Source organism: Euprymna scolopes, chromosome 40, assembly GCF_053919585.1.
Source record: "Euprymna scolopes isolate OS-2025 chromosome 40, ASM5391958v1, whole genome shotgun sequence".
Lineage (NCBI taxonomy): Eukaryota > Metazoa > Mollusca > Cephalopoda > Sepiida > Sepiolidae > Euprymna > Euprymna scolopes.
In genome coordinates this window covers 1,656,095-1,677,065 of record NC_136521.1, presented here as the reverse complement: position 1 = coordinate 1,677,065, position 20,971 = coordinate 1,656,095, and the positions used below count along the sequence as shown (strand labels likewise).

The following is a 20,971-nucleotide window of genomic DNA, read 5'->3' as shown; positions in this document are numbered from 1 at the left end:
TTTTAGTTTTTTGACCGTGCTTTGTTATAACCCTTTTAGTTCCAATAAGAGAATCTCTGGAAAACGTTTCCAGTTTGACTATATATTTTCCCTGGTTAGATGGTGATAATTTTGTTTGTACTTTAATTTTAAAGTACAATAAAAAATTATCAGCATTTGGCCGGGGAAATGTGTATATTCGACCTTGGAACATCTGCCAGACAAACCTTTTATTGTCATTAACAACGTAATAAAACTAAGGAGTATAAATAGAGAGATCTTTATGGCGTTGTCAGTAAAGACGAACTTGCAGTTGCTCGAAGAAGTTCAACAACGACTCCAGCCATGCCTAACTACACCCTCCATTACTTCAATGGCCGCGGCCGTGCCGAGTGCATGCGTATGATGTTCCATATGGCCGGCGTCAAATACATGGACAAGAGATATGAATTCTCTGACTGGGATCGTTGCAGAAATGGTAAATAACTATTTTTTTTAACTTTCTTTTGATTAACTATGGTGTTAGAAATAAATATACAACGTCCTTATAATACTGTGAAGTAAAATCACAAGTAAATTTAATAACTTTGCTAATAATATGATTAATTAAGCCTATTTTTTAGTAATGGTTTTCAATAGTAAAAGTAACGCTTAATAATGCCGTTCTTTTGTATCACTAACATTTCGACCAAGAAGAAAATTATTTCGACGACAACTATACTAGGGAATAACAGAAGAACACCATCTCAGAGTAATTTTATTTTACTTTGGTTTAGATATATGCATATATATATATATATATATATATATATATATATATATATATATATATATATACATATGTATATGTGTGTGTGTGTACATATGTATATATATATATATATATATATATTTATGTCAGGTCATGTCATGTGCTACTGGTACCATATAACCCAGTACTACCTGCCTCATGGTCGGGTCACCGGCGACTAAACTGGTTCCCCCACCAGACTTGTTTGGTGAGGAGGGCGGCTAGTCTCCCTGAAGGATTAAAAATAAGACCTTCCAAAGGGCGAATGAACTCTTTTTCTGGGTCAACGGCCAACTAGCACCGTGTATATTTGTGTATGTGTATATGTGTATTGGGGTGGAGAGGGCCCCCGTAAGCCGTGGTGAAGGCAACCTTTCTAGGAGAAGCAAATCTCTGATTTAAAAAACCATAAAGCGGAAGAGCTTACCTGCATTAAGCTGGTCTGCAGTTTAATTTGTTGCTGGCTATCTTGCTATTGCTTGTTGCTGGATCTCAACATTTTGAACCGAGAGAGAGACTTAGCTGTCGTACAAAGTTAAGACTCTGTAACATCATATTTGTATAGATACTCCCTCAGGCATTTGGGCTCATGGATTTTAAATGTCTGAGGGAGTGGCACTCGTCTGACAAGACGTTGCAATCATCATCATATATATATACATATATAATTGCTGAGATTAATGTTCAGTTTATAAAATTTATGAAATTTGTTTTAGAAGTATGTTCTACAGTAATAATTACTTGAATATTTGTGTTGAAATTAATTTCTAGCAACAGAAATACGACATACCTTCAACAAAGCCGCAGGCTTTACTCATATGAGCATTTTTATTAATAGTATACACATGAAACTCTAGTCGTATTCCAAGTACTTATCCGGCTGTAATGCACTTGTACATTTCCAACAAATTCTAAAAAAAAAAAAAACTAAGAAGTCTTCTTTTGTGAGCGTGTCAATGATCCGCGTAGCAGTCCCTTTTATCTCCTCAATTGTCTAATAATGGCAGCCTGTAAGGTTTTCTCTTGAGGTTAAGAAATAAGTTAAAGTCACAGAGGGAATATCTGGCATATAGGGAAGATGAGGAACTGTCTTGATACCCATTTTGGTCATAAGGATGTCTTTCTTTTTGATAATCTCTGAGCACCCTTAGGACAAAATTCCCGCAAATCGTCCGCATCATCAGTTCCCCGCGAATAATTGGGAATACAATTCCCACACTGAAATAAAACTGTGTACTTATTGTTTCTATAGACACACGACGATTCTTGTCCATGAAATTCTTTAGTTTGCCAATCAACTCTAGTGTTCTGTCTTCCTGACTCCTCCTATACCCTTCATTATCCCTCATGGACCTTTTGGTTGCCGTGAAGCTTTTATGATAAAAAATGATTTGCTGCGATTTTAAATGATACCTTTTCTTTTACCGGAAATTAAACTCATATAAAAAAAAAGTATCTCGGGGTTCTACTGTAATTGTAATAATTCATTTGCATGAGTATTAAATCCAGACTCTCTTAATGTTAGAATGTTCAGATTCAGCTGAAAATATCTAGATATCTAAATAAATCTGAACGATGATTAAAAATAATTATTTCACATATTGAATATAAAAAAAATTAATTAAAATAGTGAGGTATTACATCGAGGGCATTGCCAGGGCCGCTGCGAGGAAGGTGGGCTCTCTCTACCGTGCTAGAAAACTTCTAACACCCGAAAGTATCCTGTACCTCTATAAGGCCACTATTCGCCCATGTATGGAGTATTGCTGTCATATTTGGGCCGGTTCATCGGCTACTAGTCTCTCGCTCCTTGACAGGGTTCAAAAGAGAGTCGCAAATCTGATAGGCCCTAAACTGGCATCAAAACTTCAGCCTCTGTCCCATCGTCGAAACGTTGCATCCCTCTGCCTTTTCTACAAGTATTTTAATGGTGAATGCTCTGAAGAACTGCAAGCACTTGTGCCCCACGACGTGAACACCCTCGACAGACTCGACAAGCTGCAAAATCCCACCCCCACACCGTAGAGATCCCTAGATGTAAAAGATCTTTCTACTCCAGTAGTTTCTTCCCCAGAACTGCTAGACTTTGGAATTCCATTCCAGGTCACTGCTTCCCCAACTGTACTGACATGCATAAGTTCAAGTGCAACGTGAACCAACATCTCGCTGCCCTAATCCCTACATAGTACCCCAGTAGATGTTTCCCCCTGATAGTAGCCCCCTACATTAAAGTGGCAATGTGCCTTGTTTGGGGTGAAAATGTAATAAAAAAAAAGGCATAGTCGAATGCTTTACTACTGACCTATCTCCAGATTACAATAATTCTGTTTTTTTCTTCGAGAAAATGATTTGCTAAGATTGTATTATTTCCTTGGCTGGTCTAACGTAAAATATTTACTCTGTAAAAATTCTTCTTTTTTATTTATATTTTAACACTAAGAAAGAAATACTATTTTTAGGGTCAGAATTTTTCAATTGAGAAATTTTTAATACTTATCTGATGCTTTTCTGTAAAAAGAAATATATCAAAGTACTCAGCCAGGCATATAAATTAGATTTGTTGAAATTTGAAAAAGATAGCCTATGAAAAGGGAACTCACATACATACAAAAAGGGACGTTTATAATAGTGTCTGTCTGCCTATCTATCTATCTCTCTCTCTCTCTCTCTCTCTCTATATATATATATATATATATACATATACATAAGAGAAAGAAAATTAAAACTGAAACTTGAACTTTACAATCAAAATTGATTGTTCGACTGAATTCTCCAAAAAACAATTTACAAAATTCTTATTTCGCGTAGTTTCAAAGAAGGTTATTCTTATTCTTATTCTCATCAGATGAAATAAAGAAATCAGCAAATTATATTTGTAGCAATGCTAGAATTTTCTAGTTAGGGCATTAAGTGAAACCCTAATTTTTTGTAGTTATAAATTGCAAAAAAAAAAAAAAAAATCAAAAATATTGGATATGTAAAAAACTGATATAAAAACAAACCGCGCATAATATTTCAGCTTGAATGAAATTCCTCTCAAGTTGATTCAAAATGCAAAACAGTTCTTTAGATAGAATGTATTCCAAAATAAGTCCGGCGTGAAAATGGATATAATCCGATTTTAAAGTTTTCAAAAAAGCTGAAATAATGAAAATTGTTCTTTCTGGACAGTGTAGTAGTCCAAAGAGAAGTCTGTCCCTTATCAAATGGGACCTAATGGTAAAAAGAGAGAAATCCACTATGACAACCTTCATCATCGGCTTACTTAATATTTTGAATATTTGAATTTTTTATGTTTTATTTGACAATTTATAACTACAATAAATTGACTTAATGACTTAACTAGCAACTAAATGACTTAATGACTTAACTAGCAAATTCTAGCATTGCTACACATATACTTTGCTGATTTCTTTATGTCATCTGATGAGAAGAATAATAAAACTAGCATTCTTTGACACTCCGCGGAATAAGGACTTTGTAAATTGTTCTTTGGAGAATTCAGTCGAAAAATAAATTTTTATTGTAAAGTTCAACATACAGTTTTAATTTTCTTTCTCTTATAATAAGCTCTACTCTCTATTGCGTATTGAACTTTTTTAATTCGGGTGGGATAAATTTTTTTATATATAAATACTGTTATTTATAGTAGTTTGAAGTTTACCATAGCATATATCAGGTAAACACTACAACCCTTAGTTTTCATTAATATATATATATATATATATATATATATATATATATATATATATATATATATATATATATATACTTTTTTAAAGTTTATTTTTGAAATGTCGTTACTTTCAATGTATACCGTTTTCGTTTAACGGGTCCAGATTGTTATTTTTAAACCATTCACCGTTAATTTTCAGTTAAGCTCAATGTGTCTATTTAATAAGGACAGAACATATATAGTGCAAAATTTTGTTGAAAATTCAAAGACTTACTTTTTCTTTTTTATAACCTTCGTTTATTTCCTGGATTTTTCTATTACAGCTGTTTCATTAATGAGTTGGCAATTTTACGATTTATGTTTCCGTAAAAATATCCTGTCCCAACCAACTTCTTCAGATGTTTATCCGTTAGATTTTTACAACAAATGGTATATTTTTAACTTGAAGAAGTTGGTGGGGACAGGATATTTTACGAAAACATAAATCGTAAAATTGCCAAACTCATTAATGAAACAGATTTAATGGAAAAATCCAGGAAATAAACGAAGGTTATAAAAAGAAAACGTGAGTCTTTGAATTTTCAACAAAAGTTTGCACTATATATATATATATATATATATATATATATATATATATATATATATATATATATATATATATATATATAGCGAAATTGTGATTTTCTGCACAAACCAATATGGAGTGGGAACATATATATTTTAATATGAATAGATATAAATTGTGCACACTGTTTGTTTAAAGTTAATGACGTCATTTGAAAAATATTTGTTTCGCCTAAAAAACAATGTTTATTTCTTTGTTAATATTAAGTACAGTATTTATATCTCATTTATTTAATAGATCATTTGTTTATTTGATTGTTTTAATAGTATTTAATTGCACGCTTATCACATACATGACAAATCTTTCATAAAATTATTCATTCGAATATTATTTTCTTTTACAGATTTCCCATGTAATTACCTTCCTTGTCTTGAGATGGACGGTGGCATGAGAATGCCTGAGACCATGGCCATTTGCAGGTACTTGGCCCGTGAATACAGTAAGTACGAAAATAAAATTTAAATGGATTTACGAAATCAATTTCGATTATCTTAATCTATCGCGAAAAGACATCACACCTTGCGTTTATATTCGGTAACTTTGTTACTCTAGAGTATTTTTTTAGTCTCCACATTCTATGAGTATGTTTCTAACAAAAGCTGAAGAATTTTGTTTCCAGGGTTTGACTCTATCAATATCACATATATATTTGGCTCGATATTTTTATTGGAGTTTTTATTTTCAGCTCCTAACATCAAATTGCTTCATGCTTTGTCTAGAGTGATTTCCTCAAAACAATAATCATAACTATAGATTTCACAAATTTCAGTCCCGTTTAGAGAGAGAGAACGGCGAGACACAATAAGAAGTTGTGCATTGTACACTACTTTGATATTTATTACCCAGTTAAACTGTGATTGAAGTACTTCAACATTGAAAAATCTGAAAAAGACATTTGATTTAACGTGGAAAACCCGGAGGCAGCGATTTTTGACCGTTATAGTTGAGTAAAACAAGTTACTGTAGTAATTTCATTCCAGAGCAGAAAATAAATAATTTAAATCTCCCTCACTCCTTTTGTTCAACTTCTGAGATAGGCTAATACCAAGACCGTCTTAAAAGACAAGATGGCCGGTGGGTAAAAATAATTTAATCTGCTGACGTCATCACGGATAGTCCCTTAAAATTTGGTTGCTTGACACCAGTAGTCACCGGTAGTCACTCGTGGATATCGTAACGTCTTGAAGTCAGTGTAATATTTCTTTTTTTTTTATTAAAATGCTTTCACGGTGCATCGTTCCAAATTGCCGAGGAAATTATCGTAAAGGACCATATATATAACCTTAAATATTTTGGCTGATCAACATCTTTTATTTAATGTTGACTCTTGTGATGAGGGTCACCCTATACAACAAATTGAAAAAATGCTCATATGGAGTTCTTCGAATTCCCTCATAAATAATTTTTGTCGCAAGGAGAAATCTATAATACAACGAAATATTCAATTGCTTATAATACTTAAACAAACAACTTGTGTTTTTTATTATTATTTTATTTTATTATTTTTTTATTATTAATATTAGATGAGTTTCAGTATAAATCATGGTGTTCTTTCTTTATTTATTTATTTTAATCCAATTTTGAAGTTTTGTAACGCTGTCTGTAAAAATTACTGTTCATTATTGACAGTCTAAGAATTCCACATATCTTGCTTGTTGGGACCTCGGAGATGACGTCATTTTTTCAGCTGGCCGGCCATCTTTATAACGAAGACCACGCTAATACATGAGTTGTTGGGTAATTTGGCGTTGCTAAGCATTGGCCATTGTCAGGGTATGACAACTCTGACAAACTTCCAATGCATTTTAGAAGTTAGATGAGATCGAACGCTTTTGATGACTAGGCTCTACCTCTCCAACGTTGGGTCCATTGTTCAAGAAATAAAGTTTATAATCACGGAAAAATAAGAAGTATATTTAAGAAACAGACAATCAAGGTATCGATATTTCAACGATTATTAAAATAAATATTAGAATATATAATATATTAACATATATAATATATAATCATGTGAAACTCGTAATTACAGTAACTTCAGTAAATATATAATACTAGCTCTGTCTCTAGACCAGCGTTTCTCAACCAAGGGAAAAATGCCATTCCAAATGCAGAAACTCGCAATACATGATTAACGTAACAAGACTCCAACCATGAAATAAGTTATTTATTTTTATATATAATGTAACCTCTAGATAGAAAATTAATTGGTTTCAGCTTGCCTTTCGTATACTGAAATTTTCGTATCCGGAAATCACGTAAATCGACTAAATTGTTCCAAAACGAAGCTGAACATAAGAAGTCTCATCACACGAGCTCAACAGCAGTTGTATCATTTACAGCAACATTTTCATTTGGATGTATAGTTTTAGAGACACTAAATAAAAAAAAAACATTAAACAATATTTGTATAATCTTGTTGAAGTGCAGCGGGCCAGGAATGTTGAGATACTTAGTATGGGGCTAAAAGCCGTCAAAAGTTGGGAAACAATGCTCTAGATGGAGTTGATTATTAAAGTGTAAGTTCATTAATTAATGACTAGTCACTGTTTTGTCCAAGAGAAAACGATCATATTTTAAAAGCTGGTGAGCTAAAGAAAAGTCCTCGTTAGATCAGTAGTGAAAAATTATTTCGTGCCCTCGTAGAAAAAATAGTAGTTTTTCTATTTATCAAATAAAATAAAATATTCTTTTAAATTTCACCCAGGAATTACTGCTTTCCATAGTTGTTCTCTCGCAAAGATTTGTCTCACTCATCCTCTGGCCTGCTTGGATAGGATTTCACCAGCTAGCTTTAGACGACGTCTCTATCCTCTGCACCGTTATCCTCTACGGTTTCAGGTGAATATTATCTGATTATAGCGATTTTAATTCTACCCAAGCAGACTAGAGGATAGGTTGGCCAAAACGTGGTAAGACAACGAATATGAACGGCAGTTATTACTGGGGACAATTCCAAGGCTCTGCATTCCGTACCCTGTCGCGGTTAATCACCTGCAGATTACCGAAGGATGAGTTAGCCGACACTTCAGGAAACAACAGCAAACAACAACAGTTTGCAAAATGATTGAATGCAAAAATTATGAAGCCACATCTCAAATAATACCAAAAATAAAAAAGGTCTGAGTAGATGGGTATGAAAGGTTAAAGGTTATCCATAGAAAAAACGGTCAACATCGTTAGATTGACTCATCATATTGCCAACACCAAAAAAGTTAGCAACAGTGATTCCGCTTGAATTACAATAGCATTCTTTGATATAGACCCTTAATATAGAGTTTTCTTCGCGGTTGAGTTCCGAAGACATTGTGTTGATCATAAGACCGTGAGCGATTCTAATGAAAGCAATACTTTTCCTCGCTCGTTAATCCAGTAATTTTTTCTGAAATTTGTTTTACGTGGGCAGAAAATAGAGGGTAAAGACTTTGAAAGTTCTTAAAATTCATTTTTAAATGAACATATGAGAAAGAGAGACTAGTATTCTCTTAACTAGTTAATTAACTATTTTTATAAAAATACAAGCCAAGTACGTCAAAGGATGGAATACTACTGTCATATCTGGGCAGGAGCGGCTAAAAACAGCCTATCCTGCCTTGACAGAGTACAAAATATACTTTATGGCTTAGTGGGGTATGCCTTTTTCTCTACCCTGCAACCTCTCTCCCACAGAAGAGACGTTGTGAGCCTATCCTTGTTTTATCGTTATTTCCATGGCAGGTGTTCGTCTGAACTCCAATCTCTGGGTCCCCCTCGCCAATCTTTCACGAAAAACACCCGTCTAACTGAATCCACTGTGAAAAATTTCCCCTACTCTTTATCTGTGCCTAAATCAAAACGTGGATTCCATGAACAAAGCTTCTTTCTTAGAACTGCACGCCTGTCGAACTCTGTTCCGTCTTCCTGCTTCCCACCTGACTACAACTTGGATGTGTTCAAGTCCAACGTTAACAGATTCCTAATGAACCGCCCCCTTAAGTAAACACGTCATCAAATCTCCGCACTAACGTAATATACTTGCAATAAGCCTTTTCCCTGAGTGGATTCCGGGCCTTGATAAGTGGTGATCACTGTGTAAAAAAAAAAAAACATTGATGGACACAGCGAATAGAGATATCTTAGGATTATATTTCGCTCTTGGCGGTTATCAAGGTTTTGCGTTAAGTTATTACAGATTTATTCGCAATCCGTATGCGTATATCCCGTACACAGACTTTTATGTTTCATTATCAACTTTGATATGACTTTTTTAACTTCACAAAAATTTCTACCTGCGAACTCGTTTATTTCTCAAATTTCATCGTAACTGCACTTAGTTCGACCTTTGACCAGATTATCACAAGCTGATGTACTCGTTGTTAGACATAGTGTAATCTATTGTGTAATCATTCATCCTCGCATTTTTTACTTTGGTAATATTTTCGAGGATCTGATATCTAAGCACGACGAGTAGGATAGGGTTTGGCTTAATTGAGAGTAGCTGTTGTTGAGGGGTCGTTAAGGGCGTTCTATAAAAAAGAATTATTACCTCTCAATTACGCTAAGCATTACATCATTAATATTCTGTTCTCCGTGATATTCAAATTTTTAACTGAACTACCTATGCTATATTTTTATAAGCCAAATATAAAGCAAAGATTTAAGAAAAGTTTTGCGCTGCTCCTGGCTTTTAAAATTTTAACTAATTCAGAGTATGCGCGCCACGCGTTCTCTCCCCGACATTAAAAAATATCACCGTTGAAGAAAAACATAGGAATGTTTACTACTATGTTTGGTGCGTCTTAAAATCATGGCACGGTAAAATGAAAAAAAAATTCCTTGAGGAAGATGTATCACGTATAGCATATATATTTAAAAAAAATTAATACCCCTTATATTATAGAGAACACACAACAAAATTTAATACCGCTTATATTATAGAGAACACACAACAAAATTTAATACCGCTTATATTATAGAGAACACACAACAAAATTTAATACCGCTTATATTATAGAGAACACACAACAAAATTTAATACAGCTTATATTATAGAGAACACACAACAAAATTTAACACCGCTTATATTATAGAGAACACAACAAAATTTAATACCGCTTATATTATAGAGAACACACAACAAAATTTAATACCGCTTATATTATAGAGAACACACAACAAAATTTAATACCGCTTATATTATAGAGAACACACAACAAAATTTAATACCGCTTATATTATAGAGAACACAACAAAATTTAATACCGCTTATATTATAGAGAACACACAACAAAATTTAATACCGCTTATATTATAGAGAACACACAACAAAATTTAATACCGCTTATATTGTAGAGAACACACAACAAAATTTAACACCGCTTATATTATAGAGAACACACAACAAAATTTAATACCGCTTATATTATAGAGAACACACAACAAAATTTAATACCGCTTATATTATAGAGAACACAAAACAAAATTTAATACCGCTTATATTGTAGAGAACACACAACAAAATTTAATACCGCTTATATTGTAGAGAACACACAACAAAATTTAACACCGCTTATATTATAGAGAACACACAACAAAATTTAATACCGCTTATATTATAGAGAACGCACAACAAAATTTAACACCGCTTATATTATAGAGAACACACAACAAAATTTAATACCGCTTATATTATAGAGAACACACAACAAAATTTAATACCGCTTATATTATAGAGAACACACAACAAAATTTAATACCGCTTATATTATAGAGAACACACAACAAAATTTAACACCGCTTATATTATAGAGAACACACAAGAACTTTAATACCGCTTATATTATAGAGAACACACAACAAAATTTAATACAGCTTATATTTTAGAGAACACACAACAAAATTTAACACCGCTTATATTATAGAGAACACACAAGAAACTTTAATACCGCTTATATTATAGAGAACACACAACAAAATTTTACACAGCTTATAATATAGAGAACACACAACAAAATTTAATACCGCTTATATTATAGAGAACACACAACAAAATTTACTACCGCTTATATTATAGAGAACACACAACAAAATTTAATACCGCTTATATTATAGAGAACACACAACAAAATTTAATACCGCTTATATTATAGAGAACACACAACAAAATTTAATACCGCTTATATTATAGAGAACACACAACAAAATTTAATACCGCTTATATTATAGAGAACACACAACAAAATTTAATACCGCTTATATTATAGAGAACACACAACAAAATTTAATACCGCTTATATTATAGAGAACACACAACAAAATTTAATACCGCTTATATTATAGAGAACACACAACAAAATTTAATACCGCTTATATTATAGAGAACACACAAAATTTAATACCGCTTATATTATAGAGAACACACAAGAACTTTAATACCGCTTATATTATAGAGAACACACAAAATTTAATACCGCTTATATTATAGAGAACACACAAAATTTAATACCGCTTATATTATAGAGAACACACAACAAAATTTAATACCGCTTATATTATAGAGAACACACAACAAAATTTAATACCGCTTATATTATAGAGAACACACAACAAAATTTAATACCGCTTATATTATAGAGAACACACAACAAAATTTAATACCGCTTATATTATAGAGAACACACAACAAAATTTAATACCGCTTATATTATAGAGAACACACAACAAAATTTAATACCGCTTATATTATAGAGAACAAACAACAAAATTTAACACCGCTTATATTATAGAGAACACACAACAAAATTTAATACCGCTTATATTATAGAGAACACAAAACAAAATTTAATACCGCTTATATTATAGAGAACACACAACAAAATTTAATACCGCTTATAGAGAACACACTCTTAACTATTTCACACAACGCGCGCAATGTGTTTCATCACTGACGCAGCAAAGGACGTTTTGTTTTTGTTATTAACATCTAGTAATAACGTACGGTTATATATTTGGAGTTTGTTACAGTCATTGCTCATACATCAGGACTATATTTCTCAGATTTTTAAAGACAGATTTATAATCTGTAGTATGCAGGCTACTTTTCTCACCATTAGTATTATTTTCACAACGTTTTGGTTGATGTAATCCCGCCTAATTTGAAGCTATATTATGTCAAATTTGGGTGTCTTTTCGTTGAACTTATAGATCTAAACGTAATTAGAAAAAGACCCTTTATTTAATCCACGCGGCTCATACTTGTAAGGGTTAGTTCGTTAAGTAATTCGCAAGTGAATTTTAAATATTAATTAGTAATTTTCTCGTTATGCACGAATCCTTGTGGGCAATTTTAGTATTAATTTTGGGAGTCTTATTCTTAATTTTAGATGAACAATTTCAGTACATATTGCTATAGAAATCTGCCTATATATATATATATATATATATATATATATATATATATATATATTTAAAAAAATTAGAGACAATTGAATTGGGATAAAATAGCGTAGTAACATGAAAGATGGCGCCTAAAAATAAGAATAGAAAGTGATAAAATGGCGCCTAAAAATAAGAATAGAAAGGGATAAAATGGCGCCTAAAAATAAGAATAGAAAGTGATAAAATGGCGTCTATAAAAAGAATAAAAAATGATAAAATGGCGCCTAAAATAAGAATAGAAAGTGATAAAATGACGCCTAAAAATAAGAATAAAAGGTGATAAAATGGCGTCTATAATAAGAAGAGAAAGTGATAAAATGGAGCCTAAAAATAAGAATAGAAAGTGATAAAATGGCGCCTAAAAATAAGAATAAAAAGTGATAAAATGGCGTCTTAAAATAAGAATAAAAAGTGATAAAATGGCGTCTATAATAAGAATAAAAAGTGATAAAATGGCGCCTAAAAATAAGAATAGAAAGTGATAAAATGGCGCCTAAAAATAAGAATAGAAAGTGATAAAATGGCGTCTATAAAAAAAATAAAAAGTGATAAAATGGCGCCTAAAATAAGAATAGAAACTGATAAAATGGCATCTTAAAATAAGAATAGAAAGTGATAAAATGGCGTCTTAAAATAAGAATAGAAAGTGATAAAATGGCGCCTAAAAATAAAAATAGAAAGCGATAAAATGGCGTCTGAAAATAAGAATAGAAAGTGATAAAATGGCGTCTAAAATAGACAGTGATTAGATAAAATAACTAAGTAAACCGTGATAATTTCGTTTGTATTCAAACGAAATTATTACGGCGAAGAAGTATTGTCGATTGAGACCAGTCGCAGATCATTAAAAAGTCAGCATTAGATTCTTTTGGTGCAACTCTGGCTTCGGTGAGTGTCGTGAAGTGAGCTTCCTCGTCGTCTAACCTTTGGCCGGTTGTCGTAAATGACCACTTTTTTCGCAAGTCACAACTCGATCGAGAAACGGGTTGTTCTCTTGAGTAAGTGAAGGGAATATGACACTTTATAACGGTGTTTCTTTTGGCTGTCTTTCAATTCGTGAGTCAAGTTATCAAGTTATTTTTTGTCGTTAAAATCTTTTTCAAGTGGTTCGAAATCGTCGTATACATTACGGGGAATTCAGAAGCAAGTTCTGGAAGAGTTGTGCGTGGATTAGCTTCGACTAAAGCTCTTGATTTATCGTTGTCAACGTTTGATATCCGATCACTAAGCTGTTCAGCAAGACTCGTCACCACTTCGAAATTTCTTAAACCATCATTGTGCTGTGCGTTTAGTTGCGGTTCCAGGGTCAAAGGTAGCATTTATATCCCGAGCAGTTTCATCAGCTTTTCGGCCTAGCTTTAAATAAAAATCGTGCAAATTTGCTTTTTTTTTTCATAATTGTAGTAAACTTTTCGAAAAGAAGACATAACTGTTTTAAAACGATTGTAATTTAAACGATCAGATATCGCAAAGAATGCCTTTTAAAATTATTAATAAAATGTGAAAACTGATGTGAAAATACGTCACTTAAAATGACAATTAAAAATTCTGCAAGAACTTTCTCACGAACCTAACATATGTATGTATGTATGTATGTATGTATATATATATATATATAACATATATATATATATATATATATATATATATATATATGCATAAATATATATGCATAAATATATATGCATAAAAAATAACTGTAATTTACATTCTTGGGTTATATATATATATATATATACACATATATATATATATATATATATATATATATAACACAAGAATGTAAATTACAGTTATTTTTTATGCATTTGTCTATATATGCATTAACACGCACTTATCTATATCATATATGTGTGTATTTACAACATGGATTTCACATGATTACACATATGTATACATCTGTTTATGTATTAATTAGTTTATTTTATTTTCGTATTTAAATTATTTACTAAGAGTCAAGGCATTGAGTAAATAATAAGTATTAACTATCATTTGTTTATTAATTTTTTGTGGGATTTTATTTTTTTATAATCTAATATATTTGCGTAAGCGAATGACGCCATCTTTGTTTTTCATTCTAGTACAACATGAACGACTACGGTTTCGGTGGAGAAGGCAACTGCAGCAACTACGATGTAAGCCTGATTCTTTATTTTTTATTTTTATTTTTAATTTCTTTGCTTTGTTTTCGAAGATATTTGTATTTTAATTTTGTATTTGAATTGGAACATTCGTAAACAACGCCAGAAAATGTGAAAAAGTTTGAAAGTCATATACGTTATATATATATATATATATATATATATATATATATATATATACATATACATATATATATATGTGTGTGTGTGTGTGTGTGTGTGTGTGTGTGTGTGTGTGTGTGTGTGTGTGTGTGTGTGTATAGCTTCACTATAATATCCATTTATTAATATCTTTCTTTTATGGGAAGAACGCATTTCTTTTTAACTTCGCTGATTAAGGTAATGTTTGTATATTTTTATTTCATTATCTCCTCGAAAAATATATTTATGTAAATATATGTTTTATATATATATATGTGGTAAAACATGGTCTGAGGAAAAACATTGTCTGAGGTTCGATCCCTAGAAACAGTTGAACTATGCTGACGAGAGGTAACAACCTTGAAACACGCGTGTACGTAGATTACTGTTTTTAAAAATAATAAATAAATATAAATATATATATATATATATATATAGATATATATATATATATTCACATTATAACATATATATTATAATATTTTTAGTCCTTGTCGAATAATTAACATTTAGTATACCTTCCTTATAGGTTTATAAATTTTTATTTTATTTGAATAAAATTTCAATATCAAGATTTCTTAAATATTATATTCAAGCTCTCTCTCCTTGCTAAATTTATTGAGCTTTTACACCTGGATTGGATTATTATATACATATTTATATTATATTTATATTAAGTTTTAGTTTACATTTTTCTATTGGTAAACCAAATATTACCCTTTATATATATATATATATATATATATATATATATATATATATATATATATGCATCCATGCATGCATGCGTAAAACAACATACGAATTCCTTCAGTCAGTGTGTATCTAATGTAAGCTGAGTTTGTTATTATGCACTAAATATAGCTGATGTCCTTTGTCATTTGCACGTTGGCAAAAGTGCTTTTTTTCCTAAATGTTCTATTTTCTTAATTTGATTGGTTGGACATGATCATAAGGCCTTCAGGTGTTTTTAAAAATTTATTCTGCTACCTGTTAATCGCTATCGAGAGTCTGCAGATTGTTACATATTAGAAATACTGCGGCAGATTAGGTTACCTAATGTGAATTTTGACAAGGACAACATTCCGTGCATTAGGATAACCCAGACCTTTAAAACTGAATCATTCTCAAAATTGACTGAAATATGTGTTACAAGTCTGTGCTGCCACGTCATACGGAAGACAAAACTGATGTGACGTCACATCTACGAGTTTAGAAAAAGACTTTTAATTTAGATCAATCTCTCTGTAGAAACTATGCAAACAAGACACTGGCGGTTATGTAGAAACATGCTAATCTAAGGCGAATATTCCTTCGATGCCTGTCCGTCTGCATCACACATCTAGAAATAAGTAAATTATCATTATGAAGTAAATAACTAAATTGTAACAAAATGCAAATCACGTTTCGTTGATCTTTCTCTGATTTTTTAAAAGTAAATTTGTCGAACATATCAAACAAAATATTACTTTTTTATGTTTTATTTTCAGAACTATATGCACTGGAGATGCATGAACACCTTTAATCGCGTTATGCCCTTCATGGAGAGGACACTTTGCATGCGTAATGGTGGAAGCCAGTGGTTCATGGGTGATCAGGTATGTTTGAACCTATTGCACAACGAAGACGATTCGTTTAAAAATGCTTTCATATATCGGATTCCAGACCATTAGCGCAATTGAAGTGGCCTGTAGTTAAATCTGCTATATTAAAATGGTAACAGTATTCATTCCTTGTCGCTAGATGTCAAATAATCTCGCTAGTCATCCTTAAATAAGTTAAGCCATTTCCATCTTTTAGGAAAAAGTGATGTGTTCAGTCCAAACAGTTCAGATAATAATGTTCTTTTCTTTGAACACCCTAGATACATTGGATCCTTTGTGAGGAAGAATCAAATAATGTGCTGTGTTTATTTATAATCAATTTCATAAATAATAAGCGTACCTGTAAGACGCCTGTTTTTCTGTAACAAAATGTCAATGTACACACAACTTGAGAACTGTAACCCATTAATATAATAAGTACAAAAAATACCAAATTGAGTCCTATAAGTAATTTATATAATAATAATTACAATATATATCAATAACGGATTGTTAGGTTCCAAGTAAAACTCATGGAAAAGGTATTAAATTCGTTTTAATTTATTTCATACATAATTATTATTTTTTATGTGTGTTAATATAAACGCTTGAAATACTAATAAACACAATCATTAATTTATGTTTTTGAAATCATATAATTATATATGTATCGATACATTTATTTTATTTCTAAATAATATTATTTGTGCAGTTTGCGGACAGTTCTGAAATAATGACATTCTTTTGAAAGCCATTCTTAAGATAGGGAAGGGCTTGTAAACTACTATGTTATTTAATCTAACAATTTAATGAACGATATATACCGTAATAATATAATTTAACCTGAAAATTCTATAAAAGATATCAAGCTTATTAAACTGCACAAATATAAAATGAATACAACAATAATGACTACTGAACGATATGATTTTAATATGTTTTAGACGTACGGAAATTTATACTTCTTGTCCTTCGGGCTAAGATCATAGTGTAGTATCTGACACCCCTCTCCAAGTTTTGAGTGGCATTGTGCCTTATATTTTGTTTATTACTGTTTAAAAATGTATAACTCAAAGTGTAGTATCTGTTCTTCCGATCCTACACTTCAATTTCTTGTTTTCTCTCCTCCTCCCACCACACCACGCCGACTAACACTGACTCTGCTACTTATTGCCATGGTGATCCATTAAATTAACTGCTATCTGCTGTTTAAACTCATGCCGTTATAAATAAGAACAGCGTCTTTTAATTTTAAACCGTTATAAACAAGAAGAACGTATATAAGCATTAACACATAATTAATATTTAATAATAACCCCCCTTATTATATACACTCCTACTACTTTAAATTGCAACGCCCTCTCCCTTCCACTCCCCTTTCTTATCTAACTCCCTTTCATCTGCTACGATTTTTCCATTCTTATTTGGTATTATTACTCAGTCCATCTATGAATTCTGACGAAGCTAGTCGGATATTTCCTCTTCTTTTTGAGGATTTCCCCCTAGCTCAAACAATATGTAAACTCATTCTGGACTCACAGTAATAAATTTCCTATATATATATATTTATATATATGCATATATTTATATATATATATATATATAATTTTTTTACATAGAAATCACCTCTTATCAAGGCCAATAGGCCACTCGAGGATAAGGGTTAAATATATATATATATATATATATATATATATATATATATATATAACCAACTTTGGCTATATGTGTGCGTCTATGAGTGTGTCTGAGTTTGTCCTCTATGTACTCGAAAACCGCTGTGCCGATTAAAAACAAATATGCGAGATAATTTCTGTACCTAGCAGTGTTCTAGGATAGGTTTTCTATCGTAATGTCTTCGAAAACTGTCGATAATTGAACTAATCCAAAGAAAAAAGGAACAGGGATTTTTTACCAAACGGAATACCTTGCACAAGTGCATTTGAGAAGTTTTATTACTACACAAACAAAAAGTCCTGATAAATAAAATATACAATAAGCTCTTTGATATGACAGGGACGCTTTCGAAATGAATGTTTTTGTTTTAAGTACAATTAAAACATGATATTTGACTTTCTTGTTTTCAACTAAAATTCAAGACATTTTTATCGCACAGGCATTAAGGTTAGACATATAAAATCAACAGTGGGTTTTTTAGATGACAGGGGCTGAATCTAAATAAATGTTTCTGTTTAGAGCACAATTTAATCATGAATACTTGACTCCGCGGTGACTTTAATCCACAGCACATTATAGTTTACATTTCACTGTAGAGAACCTATTATTAATTTTATAAATTATTTTCATGATATAATGGTTTGAATTAAAGTTTTAAATATAATTGTTAAGTATTATGATTCGATTGTGCTCTAAATTTCGAAGGGGCTCGTGTCTTGCTAAAAAGACAAGTATTTTTGATTTTTTTACCCCGAGTCCTGTTGCTTATGGGATTATGATACTTTCCAAATACACTTGGGATGTTAGGGTGTATAAGGGTGTTAACTTTGATTAAAGTCGGACTATTCCATCATTGATGAGATTTTTTAGATTATCGGAGGTAATCTGATATAAAACTTGTATAAGCACACTCGCAGACACATAAAGTAGATTTGTGTGACATTTTATAACATTAACCCAGTCAATCGTGGAGTCTGTCTCACTCACACCCACACATAAAAACATACACACATACGCGGGCAAAGTGCATTTTATACATAAGTAGATAAAAAAAGAACATCGCAAACCAAAATTTGCTGTTTTGAATTATCGCGAAATCATCTTTAATCATCTTATTTTTTATTCTTGTTTCAGATGATGTGGTGTGATATGATGTTCTATTGCTGTATGGAGAACATGTACAGGGACTACCCCAACATGTTCAGCAGCTATCCTAAGATGATGGGTCTTTACAACCGTTTCTCTAGCCACCCGAAGATCTGCAGTTACCTGAAGAGCCGTTGCAACACCTGCTGGTAAACATGGCCTTGCATAAATTAATTTGATTTGTGCCTTAGAGAAAAGAAATCTGGTGTAATAACGGGTTTTCTACAGAAAACAAATCCTCAAAACTCGTCTACTCACTTTATGTTACAATTATGTGTGCAAAGAAATTTAAACATTAGTGATAAATAAAATTAGCATTTGCATTAAATAAAATGTCGTTTCTGTTTTTTTTTCTCGTGTTTAATTACTGTCTTGTATTTACCTTACACTCCCGTAATGGAATTTCTAATGTAGATCTACTAATTCAGAGAAACAAATACTGTGAACACCGTATTCACTGCTATCGTATTTCGAAGATTACTAATATTGTGTAAAAATAATAACGTGTTAACTATTCTACATTCGCTTCGATAGATGGTTAACTATGGTGTTCTCCCAACTAACATTTTTGACACACTACTGTGAAAACTCGCTACTCCCAAACTCGACATACTGTCAAAACCCGCAACTCTAAAACTCGACACACTGGGAAATTTTGTTTCTCTAACGTCTAAATCAAAATACAGGTAAGTCTCTAGAAAAATTGGGCCTTATTATTAAACTCGGAAGCATCTCATTTTTATAAGGTGGCAAAACCGCAAGCATATAAAGAGACAGTTATTTTTATCTTTTCTGCATAGTTTTTTACTGAACCAGACACTACAGGCTGTACAAAAACAGGTTTGTACTATTTTAAGGCGTTTAATCACATTTACTAATACATGCCTACTCACTCAGTGTAATGTATATGATAATTAAAGACCACAATCGTTTGGTGAGACAAGGTTAATGTTACTGGTACTGTAGTCTCTTTTTATTATACTAAAACGAAATACAGCAAAGATTATGTATGTTTATGCATATCAAGTGTCTTTAAAAATTCATAATAGACGGTTAATAATTTACGGACTTAAACCCTGTATATACAGAATATTAAGCATATAAACATATCTAAATATATCCCATTATGAAACTCTACTAATGCATTTAGCACTGTTGAAGTTAACACTGACAGAAAACATTTTGCCTAATGAATTATCTTATTATATGTTGGAATAGAATATCTCACAATTTTGCTTTCCCTCTGTGATTGTTCAAGCAGAGAGGACTATACATAAACTTCCCGTTCATCGATATCTTTATTTGAAGGGCAGTACCTCAAGAGGTCTAGCCTTGGACCTTTAATATTACTAATATTCATAAATTACTTCCATGATAAAATTGTGTCGGAGATGGGTATATTTGCTAATAACACCACACTCTATAACAGACATAAGGGGAAAACAAATAAAAACACCTAACGAAATTGCAGAAAAAAACTAGAAGACCTCCAACCTGTAGTTAAATGGGGGCAAAAATGAATAGTCACAGTTATTACAGGATGTGTGATTTCCGTCACGCGCTGAGTATTCGCCGAGTACTCGTCGAGCCTTCGCCGAGCATTCGCTGAGTATTCGCCGACCTCCAGCCAGCGCTTGGGAGAAAGACATGTTTCCAGTTCGAACCCTATCGAGGAAGTGATTTACACTGAAAAGGACTACATTTAATAGATGTAAGCTCTACTACATGTTCAATTCACCTGGTTTGATTTTCTCAATAAAAGTTTTATATGAAGCTTTATTGTTTTTTTTCTTTAGGGCG

At 31.8% G+C, this 20,971-nt stretch overlaps 1 protein-coding gene across 1 annotated transcript; it reads left to right on the top strand.

The window, feature by feature from the left end:
• Window positions 1-324: 324 nt before the first annotated feature.
• LOC145265265 (S-crystallin SL20-1-like) lies at window positions 325-19,324 on the top strand. The gene is made up of 6 exons (XM_080121046.1): window positions 325-457; window positions 5,414-5,509; window positions 12,250-12,257; window positions 14,565-14,618; window positions 16,256-16,363; window positions 19,160-19,324. Exons 1-6 carry the CDS (start codon window positions 325-327, stop codon window positions 19,322-19,324), a joined length of 564 nt encoding a protein of 187 aa, XP_079977172.1.
• The last annotated feature ends 1,647 nt before the right edge of the window (window positions 19,325-20,971 follow it).

What these genes read in the sequence shown, in the direction of transcription:
- LOC145265265 (XM_080121046.1), top strand. Translation starts at nt 325, where the DNA reads ATGCCTAACTACACCCTCCATTACTTCAATGGCCGCGGCCGTGCCGAG. An exon ending in CTGGGATCGTTGCAGAAATG is followed by an intron (nt 458 to 5,413) that starts GTAAATAACTAT and finishes TTTCTTTTACAG; the next exon opens with ATTTCCCATGTAATTACCTT. An exon ending in GCAACTGCAGCAACTACGAT is followed by an intron (nt 14,619 to 16,255) that starts GTAAGCCTGATT and finishes TTTTATTTTCAG; the next exon opens with AACTATATGCACTGGAGATG.